The sequence below is a fragment of the Phocoena sinus genome, chromosome 8 (genome assembly GCF_008692025.1).
Source record: "Phocoena sinus isolate mPhoSin1 chromosome 8, mPhoSin1.pri, whole genome shotgun sequence".
Taxonomy (NCBI): domain Eukaryota; kingdom Metazoa; phylum Chordata; class Mammalia; order Artiodactyla; family Phocoenidae; genus Phocoena; species Phocoena sinus.
This window is the reverse complement of record NC_045770.1, coordinates 20,460,863-20,477,818: the sequence shown is the minus strand read 5'-3', so window position 1 is coordinate 20,477,818 and position 16,956 is coordinate 20,460,863. Positions and strand designations below refer to the sequence as shown.

General features: G+C 42.8%; 1 protein-coding gene across 6 annotated transcripts in view; it reads left to right on the top strand.

The window, feature by feature from the left end:
• SIK2 (salt inducible kinase 2) overlaps window positions 1-16,956 on the top strand; it is a 131,399-nt gene that overhangs the window by 109,775 nt on the left and 4,668 nt on the right. For 2 of the 6 annotated variants that reach the window (XM_032638909.1, XM_032638911.1), the window contains 7 exons: window positions 4,017-4,181; window positions 11,389-11,617; window positions 12,103-12,387; window positions 12,533-12,696; window positions 13,465-13,575; window positions 14,306-14,397; window positions 15,111-16,865. In XM_032638909.1, the coding sequence (XP_032494800.1) occupies window positions 4,017-4,181; window positions 11,389-11,617; window positions 12,103-12,387; window positions 12,533-12,696; window positions 13,465-13,575; window positions 14,306-14,397; window positions 15,111-15,684 (1,620 nt within the window). In that variant the 3' untranslated portion in view covers window positions 15,685-16,865. Of the gene's footprint in view, window positions 1-4,016; window positions 4,182-11,388; window positions 11,618-12,102; window positions 12,388-12,532; window positions 12,697-13,464; window positions 13,576-14,305; window positions 14,398-15,006; window positions 16,866-16,956 lie in introns of those variants that run through there. The other 4 variants (XR_004350957.1, XM_032638913.1, XM_032638908.1 and 1 more) reach the window with 4 other exon arrangements.

The window sequence follows — 16,956 nt, the reverse complement described above, 5'->3', positions numbered from 1 at the left end:
TATAGTCACATTGGGTGTTAGGGCTTCAACATATAGATGGGGGCAGGGGCAGGGGGCACAATTCTATCCATAATAAGCATATTCCTATGGGACCAGTAAAGATTTTTCCCGTAGGAGAAAATGTTATTTTCATTTTAATGGTGCTGGAAAGCATAAAATCAGAAGAAGAGATTCAAGACAATAAACATATGATCTAAAAAGTCATTACATTTAGTGGACATGGTCATTGTTTATGGCCACTCTTTTTTTCAAATTTTTTTTTATTGAAGTATAGTTGATTTACAATGTTGTGTTAATTTCTGCTGTACAGCAAAGTGACTCAGTTATACACATATATACACTCTTTTTTATATTCTTTTTCATTATGATTTATCCCAGGATACTGAATATAGTTCCCTTGCTCTTTATCCATTCTATATGTAATAGTTCGCATCTACTATCCCCAGACTCCCAGTCCATCCCTCCCCTACCTCCCCTCCACTTTGGTAACCACAAGTCTGTGCTCTATGCCTGTGAGTCCCTTTCTGTTTTGTAGATAGGTTCATTTGTGCCATGTTTTAGATTCTACATATAAGTGATTTCATATGGTATTTGTCTTTCTCTTTCTGACTTTCTTCATTTGGTATGATAATCTCTAGTTGCATCCATGTTGCTGCAAATGGCATTATTTCGTTCTTTTTTATGGCTGAGTAGTATTCCATTGTACCACATCTTTTTTTTTTTTTTTTACATCTTTATTGGAGTATAATTGCTTTACAATGGTGTGTTAGTTTCTGCTTTATAACAAAATGCATCAGTTATACATATACATATGTTCCCATATCTCTTCCCTCTTGCGTCTCCCTCCCTCCCGCCCTCCCTATCCCACCTCTCTAGGTGGTCACAAAGCACCAAGCTGATCTTCCTGTGCTATGCAGCTGCTTCCCACTAGCTAGCTATTTTATGTTTGGTAGTGTATATATGTCCATGCCACTCTCTCACTTTGTCACAGCTTACCCTTCCCCCTCCCCATATCCTCAAGTCCATTCTTTAGTAGGTCTGTGTCTTTATTCCTGTTTTACCCCTAGGTTCTTCATGACATTTTTTTTCTTAAATTCCATATATATGTGTTAGCATACGGTATTTGTCTTTCTCTTTCTGACTTACTTCACTCTGTATGACAGACTCTAGGTCCACCCACCTCATTACAAATAGCTCAATTTCGTTTCTTTTTATGGCTGAGTAATATTCCATTGTACATATGTGCCACATCTTCTTTATCCATTCATCCGATGATGGACACTTAGGTTGTTTCCATCTCCGGGCTATTATAAATAGAGCTGCAGTGAACATTTTGAGTACCACATCTTCTTTATCCATTCCTCTGTCAATTTACATTTAGTTTGTTTCTGTGTCTGGTGATTGTACATAGTGCTGCTATGAACATAGGGGTGCAGGTATCTTTTTGAATTACAGTTTTGTCTGAATATATACCCAGAAGTGGGATTGCTGGATCATATGGTAATTCTACTTTTAGCTCTCTGAGGAACCTCCATACTGTTTTCCATAGTGGCTGCACCAACTTACATTCCAACCAGTGTAAGAGGGTTCCCTTTTCTCCACATGCTCTCCAGAATTTGTTATTTGTAGACTTTTTAATGATGGCCATTCTGACCGGTATGTGGTGATATCTCAGTTTAGTTTTGATTTGTATTTCTCTAATAATTAGCAATGTTGAGCATCTTTCCATGTGCCTATTGTGTTTATGGCCACTCTTGGAGAAACTGGTAATATCTGCTTGCTTGGGATATTAATCAACCATCTATTTATTATAACATATTCTTTAATCAGATCTTTAGTGCTGGGCATGCTATTTGAATATTTATACTCTAACTTGTGCCAAAAAGACTTCCTTAATCCCGTCAGTGATTGCAAGAATCCTAAAAAGCAGACCCCTGAATCTGTCATTGTATTTCCTGTGAAGCGGCTGTCATAATAAAATGTGTTATTTCTCTGTCCTTACCAAGTTCACAGTAAGTTGTTGTAGTCCAGGTTGGATGTGAAAGAAAAATGTGTTATGCTTGGTCTGGCCCAGCACAATCCTGACATTTAAAAAGTCACAGCTAACAAGAAGCAAGGAGTGAGAAGAACATATCATAGTTATCATGTTGGTATCTCATTTCCAGGGCAGTGTCTACAGGTAGTGCTTTGCCCTGATAAGGAGCAGTCTAATAAATTTGGGAAACAGAAATCAAAGTTCAGCTTTATCCTTTGATTGAAAAGCCAATGATAAGGGTAAGAGGAATGTATCAAATATGCTTTATTCGGAAGTTTAAATTTTACATTGTGGCTAAAAAATTAATTTAAATGACTAACGCTTGAAAGGAAAAAAAATGTTTCGTCTCAAAAGTGACGGGGATATAGGCCTGAGGAATGATGATATAAGAAAAGCTATTTCTTTATCATGCTCAGAATAATATACAGTGTATTTTCTGTCACTTTTTACCATCCATATAATACCAACACTTTGCTATTGCTATTTTGTTCTTTATCTCATGCAGTATATCTAATGATGTTAATGTTGGAATATAAAGTATATTCTAAATATAGTCATAGTCAAGTATAAAGTGTATTTATAACATATTCCCCCATTATTGAAAACCATCAACCTGAAATTTTAACTGGGAACCATTAGCTAGTATCTGAGAACAAAACTGTGTATTCATTTTACTAATTCCTGTATTAAATTATTATCATCATTTTAAGACTTTAGAAAGGAGAAAGGAGGAATTAACATTACTGAGCGAAGGACTTTACATGTTGCCTTTTACAGTCCTAACTTCACTGTGAAGTAGATATTATGACATTTTTCAGAGGTGAAGAAAATAAGATGCAAAGAGTTTAGGTAACTGATTAAGTTCACACAATTAGTAAGTGATGGAGCCCGGAATCAAAACCAGGTCTTGGGAAGGGAAAAGCTAGAATCATACCATTTTGTTCCTTTTCACTTGTTTGAATTTAAAGCTCACCATCCTATATCCCTTAAAGTGACAATGGCAGAAAAAATACAGGCCATTCCTCTGCCTTTTAGAAACTGGTATGATGTTTGTTCCCTCAGATGTTTTGCAATGTCTGTTATGTTCAAAAGGCATCTAATAAATTATTCTGCTAGTTTTGAAGAAATGGGGAGGAAAGGAGTATCCAGCGGTTTCATCTTCAAAATCAATTCTTGCCAATTGTCATAAAGGAAAATTCTCTTTTAAATGAGGAAGACTTTGTAATACTTGTTTACTTAGAATTTTTAACAGAGGAGACATGGAGAATGGACTTTCTAGAGTAGGTTGACTTCAGGAACATAACTTGCTCAGCAATAAGCATCTCTGTTTCCACTGGGCAAGCAGGCTGTGTGTGTTCAGTCTGTGCGTCTCTTTCAAAGAACATTCCTATCCCCTCCGAGTAGCTGCTGCTTCTCTCTTCTTCCTCTACACTCACTCCCTTGCCAAGAAATATATACCATCTCACCCCGTACCCCACCAAAAAAAAAAAAAAAAGAGAGAGATGCAGGTAGATAGCCCTTATTGCAGTGTACTTTGTATTACAGTTAGTTGTGTGTGTATCTTATCTCTGGTTCAGTTTTGATCTCCTACTCTTAGAGACTGGGACTTCTCTATTCTTCTTTGTATCTTTCCAAGGTAATATATTTAAGGATATAGCCAATAGATGTTCATTGAATTGAAAAAGAGCGTCTTAGATTCCTTACAAAGGCTAGCTTTCCTGTCATCTGTGAAAGTTATGCACCTCATCATGGAACAGGAACGAAATTCTGTACAACCTATCTCAGAATAATTGATTGCTAGACTGCTTCAGATCGATACCTGTACCATGTACATACTTCATCACATCTTTTCTGGAGTTTCCAACAAATCACTATTTACCCTTTAATTACATCAGGAAGAATTGTTTTATTTCAAGAATTTTGTATATTTATATAGAAAGTATTAATGTTCCCAAACTTTCCGTTCTTGCCATATTTACAGACACAAACTGTGGGACTCCCAGTGACGGTGCATTCACCAAACGTGCGAGTGATGCGATCTGCCCTCCTCCCACAGGCATCCAACGTGGACGCCTTCTCATTTCCAGCATCCGGCTGTCAGGCGGAAGCAGCATTCATGGAGGAAGAGTGTGTCGACACTCCAAAGGTACAGATGTGTTTGAGAGACTCCGAGCTTGTTGGTTGGCTGGAGATTTCAACTCTGTCCACACAAATGTTTTACTTCGGCTTAGCTGAACTTTGTCATTTCCTCAAGTCACTTGGGAGGAGTTGTTTTTGTGCAGAAGACCTGAGAAAAGTATCCAGGCCTAACCTCGCTCTCTCCATCTTGTCATTACGACGGTTATGTAACATGTCAGATCTCGTGTACTTTTCAGAATCCTTCTTCATTCTCTTTCCTTAACCAATTCCTTCTCTCAAGCTCTAGATCCCTCATAGGTTTTGGATTTTTTTTTAAAACCAATTGTAATTCTGAAAACAAAAGTATAACTATTGTGCTAAATTGGGCTTTGCCTATGTTATTATGGCCTCTCTTCTGCCTGTGCTGCAGCTACAAAATGATGAGCCATCTTTTTTGGTCAGTTAAACATCTTTTTGTGTCCAGTTTGAACATACTTAAAGGAGATAAGTTTATTCTGGTGTGCTGCATAAAGTTGGCTTTTAGTATATGGAACATGACAGCTTCCCTCATTTAATGAATATTTATTTAACTTCTAATTTGTGTTTTATATACTTAGCATCCAGTGATATACAGAGGATCATATTAATGAGCAGGTCTTAGAGTATGTTTAAAATAGACTCTGTTCTTCACTAGCTGTGTGAACTTGGATAAAGTGACTAACTTCTTTGAACCTCCATTTCTCTTGTGTAAAACAAGGATACCAACTTTATGAGACTGTTGTGAGGATTAATTGAAAGAATGTGTGTGAGGTTTTGGGCAAATTGTAGATACTCAGCAAATATTGGTTTCCTGTCTTTTTAGGCTCGTTAGGTAATAAAAAGATGACTCAGATATTAGTTCTGCCTCAAAGTTTGTAGTCTAGCAGAAGAGACATGAAGCTTAACTAAAGGTAATGTGCCAGGTACTGAATAAATTGATAAAACATAATTGGTCCCTTAAAGAGATAAAAAAATCAAAGTGCTGCAAGACTAGAAGGAGACGGGGGAGTTGCTTTTAGTTCATTTGATCAGGAATGTCTTTGGTTTAACTGTCAGAGCTGGGAATTGAGAGGAGGGCAGAATCAGGGTGGATGGAAACTAGGGTGTGATATCTCGGTGGAGGGAAAGGCCTGAGCAACAGCAAACGTCAGGAAAGCCTGGGTCCCTCTAAGTCAGAGCAGGAGCTCAGTGTGGCTGAGGGAGAGGGCATGTGAAGGGAAGTTGTACAAAATAAAGACAAATAGCCTTGCTTTGAATGGCAAGCCAAGGGATAGACTCTTTCTCTAGGTTGGGGCTCTCAACACGGGAACGTGTTTCAGTATTATCAAGAGAGTTTTTTCTGGGACTTCCCTGGTGGTCCAGCGGTTAAGACTCCACGCTCTCAATGGAGGGGGCCCAGGTTCGATCCCTGGTCACAGAACTAGATCCCACATGCCACAACTAAGACCCGGTGCAGCCAAATAAATAAATAAATATTTTTTTTAATAGAGAGTTTTTGGGACTGCCCTGGTGGCACAGTGGTTGGGACTCCCCACCTCCAATGCAGGAGGCCTGGGTTCAATCCCTGGTCAGGAAACTAGATCCCACGTGCATGCCGCAACTAAGAGTTCACATGCCGCAACTAAGGAGCTGGCGAGCCACAACTAAGGAGCCCTCGGGCCATGACTAAGGAATCCACGTGCCACAACCAAGGAGCCAATGAGCTGCAACTAAGGAGCCCACCTGCCACAACTAAGACCCGACGTGACCAAATAAATAAAATTAAATTGTAAAAAAAAAGAGTTTTTTCCAAATGGACCTTCTCCAAGGTAGTAGGAAACAATAGGAGATTTTTTGATAAGGAAACACCATGATCCATATTGTGCTTCAGAAATGAACCTGGAAGGGTCCGTAGCCTGCATTGGATAGGAGAGAGACTGGTGACAAGCACAGTAGAAGGTTAGAGTGTGTGTCAGGGGAGGTGACAAGGGCTTGAGCTAGGATGGTGCCCATGAAACTGGAGAGGAGGGGATGGTATAAATGAGATTGCACAGATAAAACTGATAGACTGTTAGGGTCCAGAGAAAAGAAGTCCAGACCGATAACAGGATTTTGAGCCTTGATGATCAGGAAGGTGAATAGCATTTTCAGAAATAGGGAGCTCTGGAGGTAGAGCTGATTCAGAAGTTAAGTAATGAGTAATGACTAGAGCGTAGTCAAGGCACCTTGATGCTGGGCTGCCATAAGCAGGTGTTAAGCCGGGTTCCTGACCCTGAGGAGTTAGTGTCCCTGTCCCTGAGGACGAGGCCACTTTCTGTGGACAGTCTGTTCCTCTGCCTGTGGTTGCCAGCATGTTCAAATCCTCATAAACTGCTATTACATTCTCACCCAGAAATTTAGACATAAATTGAGGCAACATCACTCATTTATTTTTAAAATCTAATCCCCTTGAAAAAATTAAAATGCAGTCTGCTTAAAGCTTGGCTATGAGGGCCTCAGGCCCAAAACACAGATTGGGCACTGTCTGCTGTATTATATAGGGCAAGCTATTTTTAAAGCTTGTGATTGTTACCGTAACTAGGAAACAGACAGGAAATGAATGATTTTGTGAAAGATATAGACAGAAGCTAGATGGCATATTTGCATTTGTAGGAAGAGCAATGCCATGCTGGAACTGGCCACCCACACTGGCAGGGCCACCTTGGCACTCAGCCAGGCTGTAGACATCCGCTGGTCTTATTTGCGTACCATTTCATTTATGTCAGCAGTACTCTTTGTGCCTCTTCCCTCCCTAGCACCTCTTTCTCTGGGGCCCATAAATAAACGCACACACACAAAACCGTCAGACAGAGATACTAGCCCTTTGTTGTTGGTCTTGCTTCATATGCATTTCCTCTAACACCTATTTGTTGTCGTCTAAAGGATGCCGCGTAACTGCATGTGTTGCTCAGTCATTTCTGCTCGCGATTGGTGGCAGATATTGTGCGCCTCGGAGGTTTCGCTTCTCCTTCTCTCCCAGAAGTCTTCAACTTAAACTTATCAGTAAAATCCCTCAGGAAGTCTGCATTGAAACATGGGTTTGGGGTTGCTCCCAAAATAGCACCTTTCTGAGACAGTCACCTAACTCTGAGCAGTAACCGAGCCCCCAGGTGGTACAGAGCCCATACAGGAGCAGATGCAAGCCCTGTAGGGTCAGTCTCTCACTTTTGAGAGTTTCTTTGGGAATAATGGACTTTATACATACACACACATACGGACACTTCAGTCAGTTTTAACATTTTATTTAAGTTCTATGAGAAAAGGATTTTCCAAGTTACCGTCTCCATGTCCGGTTAGTGGAAGGGAACTGTGAAACTAAACTATGAAAGTGCAAGTGTAGTAGAGCTGTTCATGTCTATTGACGTTTTTAATACCTTTTTTAAATTATAAAGGTAGTACAGGGCTTCCCTGGTGGCGCAATGGTTGAGAGTCCGCCTGCCGATGAGGGGACACGGGTTCGTGCCCCCATCCGGGAAGATCCCACATGCCGCGGAGCAGCTGGGCCTGTTAGCCATGGCCGCTGGGCCTGCGTGTCCGGAGCCTGTGCTCCGCAACGAGAGAGGCCACAACACTGAGAGGCCCACGTACAGCAAAAAAAAAAAAGTAAGGAAAGGTAGTACACATGACAAAAGATCTAAGAAGGATATTCATCAAAAACTCTTAATCGTGTTAACCTCTAAGACTTTGTAAAGGGGAGAAATTGCACTTTTACTTCTGACTTTGGATTTTTAAATTTCTAATTAAAAGACATTAAACCAGTCAGAATCACACATGGAAAATTCAAAGAGGGATAAAGGAAAAAAATAATTTATCCATAGTCCCCCTACCCAAAGGTAAGCCCATTTTGACACGTTTCCTTAGAGTAGGTTATATAGATGGATGGATAGATGGATGGGTGGGTGGATGAGTATAGGGTGACTCAGTACGTAGGTAGACTTGTTAAAACAAAATTTTATTCTATTATATGTAATTTTGTACCTTGCTTTTATGTAATATAACATTATGAGCATTTTTCCCATACCATGAAATCTTCTTTGAAAGCATGAGTTATATTTAACAACTGCCTAATATATTGTATTAGATGCACCCTTATTTAAATACTCTTCTATTTTTGGACATCAGGTACTTGAATATTTTTTGCTTCCTTACATATGCTTCAGGTGAATATCCCTGTGTCTAAATTTTTGACTATACCTTTTATTATTTCCCTAGGATAAATTTCTGGAACTGGGTTATCTAGTGCTTTTCTTCCTCACCTGGTTGTTTGTTTAATTTGCCTCAAGATGGTAAAAATGCTTTAAAAGAAAATGTTGTTGTTTTATTCTCATGCTTTAAAAATTTTTTGTTATAAAATAGCATTCTCTTTGGTCCAGAAATAATGTTAATATACACAGTGTTTTAGTTAATCCTCCCAAACAACTTTACTCCCATTTTACAAGTGAAGAAAAAAAAAAGAGCTTTATAGAAGTTAAGCAACTTGCCTAATAAGTGATGGAGCTGAGGTTTGAGCCTCTTCAATATATGCCAAACTTGCCAGGCACTTAGGATACAAATTAAATAAGGCACATTCCCAGCCTCCAGGCTCACTGGCTAGTACTATACATTAGTCTACCGTGTTAGTCAGCTCTTTAGAGGCTCCATCTCCAGTATAGCCACACTGATGTTAGGGCTTCAATATATGAATCTAAGGGGAGATACAGACATTCAATCCATAACAGTTTAGCAGTCTCCTGTGCTAGAATCTTGTGTATGTGGTAAGCTCAGGGGTATTATCAATTAGTGGTAGAGTTTCTGAGAGGCTGACTCCTACATGTATGCTATCTACTGCATCTGACATCTCTTATCAGAAGGGAAGTGATCTATACTGAACTTTAAGGAAAGGCAAAAACACTGTGTTGGAAAATGTACGTTTTACCCACCCATATTGTATTTTGCAGTCTTAGAGTTTACAGTTAGCCTGGATTGTTTCCTAGAGCAAAAGATCTCATTTCTAGCAGCTTAGGTCACTAAGATAGATCAGCCCATGTTACAGTCACAAAATCCTAGAGTTTAATTTGTTATATCAAGTCCCTGGGTAAACTGGCAGGCAAAGGTGGCATGATTATCACCTGTTTCAGGAACTGATCTTAGAGATGAAAGTGTTCACACCTGTAAACTGAATGAGCTCTAGGGCAGCTTTCTGTTCATACCTCTTAACTATGAAAGGGTCACCACAGCATTTTCTGATTCAGTTATCACCAAGCATCATCTGAAAAACCAGATCATTGTCATCTACCTGTCCCAGGGTGAAACTGAATTCAGCAAACATTGTTAAATGAACGATAAAAATTCTTCTTGTAGTCTAGATGAGGAAATAAATTTATAAGCAGACAATTTAAGAAAAATCGTAAATTTGGGGGACTGCAAGGTTTTTTGAGTACTCAGAAAAAAGTGGCCTTTCTCTACTAAGGAAAGAAAGGCATGGTTATAAGGCGGTACTTGCAAAATATTTCTTGCAAGAAACATCTGACAAAATTTTGACATATGCTATAAAGTGTAAAGATGCTCAGTAGATATTTACTTGATAACAGTCTTTTCTCTGTTGTTTTTTATTCATTTCCAAATCATCCTTGGCTAGTCTTAGAAAATTATACTAGTAGACAGTCAAGGAACGTAGCGTAGAGTTATGAATGTTAAGTCCCCAAGCCATCATTCTTTCCTACAAGAAAACTTTCAAGTTTAGTTAAAAAGGGAACACTTATCTGGGGATGGTTGAAGGGGAGCATAATTGTTCCTGGCCAGATTTCAGAGTTTTTGTTTTCTGGTGCCATGGAGAAGATTGGTCTTAGTCTAGGAAGAAAGCATTTTCTACCCTTCCTTTTAAGTGGCCACTTGTCACTTTAAAACCCTGTAGTGCATTAGCTGCCTTATCCAAGTAATGGCTACAGCCCCAGAACAGATTTTATGGAATAACCATCCCCTCCCCCAAGCAAACAACGATCTGAGTCACCCAAGTCTCCCTCTCCAAATAAAGGGCCTCGCAGCGCCTTCAGATTGGTTGCCATAAGAGGAAAGTTTCCTGTGTCTGGCATAGCGATGTCCCACGTCACCTCTCACATACATGAGCCTCTCCTGCTTCCAAAGGAAACAATAGCGCTACCTGGTGTATTCCAGGTGAAAGTACTGCTGGGAGCTCAGTCTTATGCCTGGCTGTTCCTGAGCAGCTATTCATAGGAGAAAACTGGATTGATTTCCATGGGGGGATAGTTAAGGTAATGAGGTAAATAATTGCCTCCTCGTTGGGGCTTTTACCAGCCAGAAGAACTCGCAACCACAGCTCCCCTTTGTGGGCTGTGTCTGCCCCCTCAAGGTGGTTTGCTTGGCAACTGCAGAGGAAGGCGACGACGCTCTCACTCAGGAGCTGTGCTGAGCTCATCCTGTGGGATAGGAAGCGCAGATACTGTGTGTGTTGCTGGAGCGGAGAGAATTCAGAGCGCTGCCGCTCGTTAACCTCTGCTGGAATTTGGGGCCTGTGAGTCATTTGTTATTCTATAATGGAAGGCTTTGGCTGTTTGCCATTTGAATTTTGTTTTCACTCCTTTTTGTGGTATGTCCGTCTTTAAAGAATTCTTTCTTCCATTCCTTAGGCACATAGAGCCAACTAAAGACTAAATCCAATGTGCAGGTACTTAAATTATGCATATAGAAGTATGTGTAGAGCCTTCCAGTATGTTTTGTGGTTGAACATTAGAAGAATGCTGGTGACTACTCTTTTCTTAGCTATGAGCCGTGCAGTTGGTTTTGTTTTCTTTTTACTAAATCTCATCTTCCCCCTCTTCATTTCCGTTATTTAAAAATAATAATAATAATTGGTAGGCCTCAAGCTAATAGACCCTATTCATCTGGAAACCACTAAAAAAAAGTGTTCATTGTAATCATGATGACTCAGAGAAACCTGGGAGGCAGTGCCAGTTTGGGTCATAATGGGCTTCTGTCTCTTAAGTGCTGCCGTTGGTTGACTCGCCTTAACTTCTAATCTACATGGTTGTCATTAGTAACCAATATGTACATTTTTAATATTTTACTTAATTTGTAATTGGCCAGAGGTCTTGACATTTTTGCCTTTGTGGATTCTTCAAGTGTCTCAGCAGAGCAGCGCCTGATAGCTCCTCTCACATCCCTGTCACACTGACATTTAGGTAAATGGCTGTCTCCTGGACCCTGTGCCTCCCGTCCTGGCGAGGAAGGGGTGCCAGTCACTGCCCAGCGACGTGATGGAGACCTCCATTGATGAAGGGCTGGAGACAGAAGGAGAGGCCGAGGAAGACCCCGGGCGGGCCCTGGGCGCCTTCCAGTCCACACGCGGCGGGCAGAGGCGGCACACTCTGTCGGAAGTGACCAATCAGCTGGCCGTGATGCCTGGTTCAGGTACGCTTTTCAGTAAGTGCCGGCCTGGGTCTTCCCGGCATCTTGAGTCTTCTCCAAGAAACAGGAATGATACCAACCAGCCCCTGGAATGTTGTCTGTGTCTTGTTTCTTTGTGGACCACATGCAGCAGGACTTAAGATTAGGCCTGCTCAGCAGCTCTCAGAGATTAAAATGAAACGTCTCTGAGTGGCCTCCCCTGACGCCCAGGATTCATCCGAGTGCGATGTGACTCATCGAGGACTCTGGCTCTTTTGGAGTGGCCAAGATCTTATGGGTACAGGTTCTGGAGCGTCTTCACCACAGAATTCGAAGCTGATTAAATTGACGTGTAAAAAAGTTCTGAAAAGACGTTTTGGTTAGAAATTAAGGACACTGTTGCTGTGGAAACTCAAGCTGGTTATGCTTTGTATCCCATGTTCCAAGAAGTTGCGATTGATTGGTGGTCATGTTGGCGTTGTGTTTTGTTTTTGTCTTTTCTCTTGAAGGGAAAATTTTCTCCATGAGTGACAACCCCTCCCTTGACAGTGTGGACTCTGAGTATGATATGGGGTCTGTTCAGAGGGACCTGCACTTTCTTGAGGACCACCCTTCCCTTAAGGACATCATGTTAGCCAATCAGCCCTCACCCCGCATGACGTCTCCCTTCGTGAGCCTGAGACCTGCCAACCCCACCATGCAGGCTCTGAGCTCCCAGAAACGAGAGGCCCACAACAGGTCTCCAGTGAGCTTCAGAGAGGGCCGCCGGGCGTCAGACACTTCCCTCACCCAAGGTGACTGCCTGCCTTCTCTGCTGGCTCCTACAGCTCTTGTGTTGTAGGACTGGGTGGGGTTTGTTGCCATGTTGGTTTCATGCCTCTGGTCACTGAAAGGCCTTGTGTTTTATTTAAACTGTTTGGTCGTTGTTCTTTCTTTCAGGAATTGTAGCATTTAGACAGCATCTTCAGAATTTGGCTAGAACCAAAGGAATCTTAGAGTTGAACAAAGTGCAGTTGCTCTATGAGCAACTAGGGTCAGAGGCAGACCCTAACCTGGCATCGCCTGCTCCTCAGCTCCAAGACCTGGGCAGCAGTTGCCCTCAGGTGCGTGCTCTGGGCCCTGCCCACAGTGGCTAGGTGAGAATAAGGCATCAGTTCGTCCTGACGGTGTGTCATTTCATTTAGAGGATTTACTCCAGTCCTGGAGCAAACAGGGTTCTTTTGGAAAGACCACAGCCTGAAGGCCTTCCTTGTTGCTGCCATCTGCCCGACAGGTTGGGTTAGACCCTTCCACGCTGGCCCAGGTGATCAGTACCACATGGAGGCTTGGACGCCGCCAAGCGATGCTCGGTTCATAGGGCAGATTTTATATGAATTACACCCCTTAAGAGTCTCCCTTGAACTCCCCTCCCTTCGTGCACACACACACAGAAATTACAAATAATAGTACAAATGAGAAGCTTGTTGCCACTATTTTTGATGTGATATCACTTCACTAAATATTATAAGTGAATTATTTATGCTAAAAATACAAAAACTATTGCTGTTTATTTAATACATTTTATTTGAGCCCATTTTCAGTACATCAGGGATATTATAGCATTTGATGCCCACATGAAGGTAATAACCTTCTGTTGACATCAGGGTCCTTTGCTCCAGTACTGACTAGGTAATCGTTTACTACAGGTAATGCATGTATACACTTTCTGCAAAGTGATTAACCCTCAGCCTACTAGTTACTGTAAAAGCATTGAGGGTCATGTCTTAACAGAGTTGGAGTTCCCCTTGGACATTTGCCAAGGTGCTTAAACTGAGATTTGAAACTTTCTCCCACGTGGGAAATTGAAAGTGTTTCCACCCCTTGCTCCTCAGGGAGAAGCTCCTCCTCAGCAGAAGAGCGTGTCTGCGCTCCCCGGCAGCGCGCACCCTCAGCTCTCCCAGCGGCACAGCCTGGAAGCCCAGTACCTGCAGCACAGACTCCAGGTGGGATCCTCCCCCTTGTTGCCCCAGCTCACTTTGTTCATCCTGAATCTGCCTTTCTGCAAAGCAGGAACCTGTTTTGCTTGGTATTTTTTTAGGGCAGCTGCTTAATTCCTTTATAGGCAGGTGGGTCTGACTCTGCACTTGTAGTTTCTAGAAACATGTTCAGACTTAGCCTTATGCTCTGTCTTGGCAGCAGAAAAGGTCTGTCCTCAGACTCCAGGAAAGGGTTCTGCCACTGAGCAGCAGGAAAGGGAACCCTGGCTTCTTTACTTCTATATTATGCCTCTTAGTGAATAATAAATAAAATGGAAATCTCAAGTCAGCAAAAAATGTACTATCAGCTCTCTATTGGTGCCCAAAAATCTTTAAAAATGATACAACATAGATCCCATAAAGAATGAATCATTTGTTCATTCAGCAGGTGCCGTGGCCTTTGCTATAGATCTAACTCCACTTTTCTCATTGTTTTTAGTCTCCATGAACCTCCCGGTCCTAGAGGACTTTTAGAGACAGAAAAGTGAAGCAGGTTAGAGCTGAGACAGCCCAGGCCTGCTGACCCAATGCTGCTGGGCCACAGGTTCTCCCAGGGTCTCAACGAGCAAGTGTCAGTCCCTGCGTCCTGCACAGATTCTGGAGGACTCACTTGGCTTCGTCCTCCAGGCAGAAGTACAGTCTAATGACTGCGTCCTAGATGACAACATGTCACGCTTGTATTTTTCTGCTCTTCCAGAAGCCCAGCCTTCTGTCAAAAGCCCAGAACACCTGTCAGCTTTATTGTAAAGAACCACCACGGAGCCTTGAACAGCAGCTGCAAGAACACAGGTGAGAGATGGTGGTTGGCCAAAGAAATCACTTTCTTTGTGGCAGACAAGCTGGGTATGTTGTCCTTTCCCCTAGTATTTGCCTCTACCAGGAAAACAGGTTTCAGTACGCTAACATGGATATTCCACTGTCCGTGGACTATAAGCCTGTCAGGGAGTAGCAGCCTTAAGCGTGCTTTGTTTTCTTTTTCTCCTAGTGTTTCCCCTTTGGGCTATGAATAGACCTAAGCTTTCAGGATCCAGTGAGCTACTGCAGTTTAAGTGGGTTATACTGGAGAGAAGGCCTCCATCCTCCCTTGTAGTAATCCCATGCCCCCAGGCCTCACTAGTAGAAACACCTTGGCCAAGGTAGAACTACCCTAATCCATCAACCTACAGACACCCACAGAGACCAAGGTGTCAACCCCGCTTCAAAACACTCCAGATGGGAAATCAGCCTCTTGTTTCATAGAGAGGAAAAAAGAGTCTTAGAGAAAAGGAATTCATGTTCACTTGAGCACTGAGGGATCAGCCAGAATTGGGGGACAAAAAATAAGATTGGGTTTAAGAAACCAAACATGACTGGTTCCTACCCCCACTTTTTTTTTTTTTTTCTCCTGCCGTGGGAAAGAGAGAAGTGGGAGGACGGACACTAATGACTGATACTGGATTTACATTAAAATTGCCGTCACTGAAGAAGATTTAAAATTCTTTCTTTTGGTATTGCCAACTTAGACTCCAACAGAAGCGGCTCTTCCTCCAGAAACAGTCTCAGCTGCAGGCATATTTTAATCAGATGCAGATAGCAGAGAGCTCGTACCCACAGCCCCTTCCCCACCAGGAGACACCGCCGCCATCCCAGCAGCCGCCGCCCTTCAGCCTGACCCAGCCCCTGAGCCCCGTCCTGGAGCCTGCCTCGGAGCAAATGCAGTACAGCCCTTTCCTCAGCCAGTACCGGGAGATGGGGCTGCAGCCGCTGTCCGCCTCGCCAGGTCCCCGGGCTGCTCCCCCGCCACCGCCACCGCAGCACTCAGGGGCCGCCCGGGCACCCTTACAGTTCTCCTATCAGACTTGCGAGCTGCCAGGCGCGGCCTCCCCCGAGCCAGACCGCCCCGGTCCCTGTCAGTACTCCCTGGATGGAGCCCAGCAGAGCGGCCTGGCGGCGCCTGGCTGTCCCAGGAGCTCAGGACTGCAGGAGGCCCCCTCCAGCTATGACCCTCTAGCGCTCTCGGAGTTCCCTGGACTCTTTGATTGTGAAATGCTGGAAGCCGTGGACCCACAGCACAGTGGCTACGTCCTGGTAAATTAACCTCAGTGCGGGAAGTGAGGCGGGTCAGGTGAAGAGAGTGTGTATTTCTATTTTTATTCCAGCCTTTTCAATTTAAAACTTATTTTCCCCCCCTCTCCCTGATGGGGAAAAAGTCAAGTCACCCAACTGGAATCAGAGGGCCTGGCCGGGTGGATGTTGCTTCCTCATGGCTCCGTCCCACCACGGGTTTCTGTGGCAAGTGCTGGAACATAGTTGTAGGCTGCAGCTCATGCCCTTAGGTCAAGTGGAGCAAGCTCTCATCAGAGCCACCAACAAAAGTTTTATAAGAGGAAGACATCCAGACCTAGGTTTTACACAGAACTACATCAGTTCATTATCGAGGGAAACCTTGGTGAAAGCAGGAAAAGATGTGTGCCGTTACGTATAGGCAAAAACAAAAAAAGGCAATACATTTCTCACTGAAACCAAGCAACAGCATGTTCCTTAAAGGCAAATCAAGATACGTAATGAAATTCGATGCACAGGAAATAGAAGAAAGTTGTACTTTGTCAGTGAATCATAAGTTCTAAGCTGCTGATGCAAGTTGTCCCCGAGATCACTGCCAAGCGGTAAGAGCGTGAGCTTTGTTTCAGGGCCCACTGAGTAACAGCGGGTACTGACCCCTGAAACTGGCAGTCACCTCCATCTGAGAATAGGTGACACACCTCTTCAGAAGGTGCCTTGGGTCACAGTGTCCTCAGAGCTCCAGAGATGTCGCCTGTGGAACCAAGAGATGCACCACAGTGGAGACCAGGGGCAGGAAACTCCAGAAACATGTCAAGAACAGCAGCCCTGGGCCGGGGAAGACGGGCGCTTCCTGCACAGTCTTCTGTGGAGACTTCTGGTTTGGGGCAGTTGGTCTTTAGAGGAATTAACGTCTCTTTTAAAATGTAATAACTACTTTGACTTTACACTAGATGTTGCTAGTCGTTTATTGAGCTTTGTATATTTGGACAGTTTCATATAGGGCTTAGAAATTTTAAGGATGAGAAAAATGAACTTTTATCTCCCATGTGAAGTGGTAGTGCTGTGCCTTTTTCCCCCCAGATCATGCTTTAATGATTTCTTTTCTGTAGAAACCAACAGTTTTCCATTTATGTCGATGCTAAATCCAAAGTCACTTCAGAGTTTGTTTTCCACCATGTGGGAATCACATCCTTAATTTCCTTAGAGTTTTGACTTGCAATGAAATGTTCAAGTATTACAGCAATATTCAAAAGACCACAGAGGTGTTAACCATTTAAGCAGATTATCTGCCAAACACAGTGTATA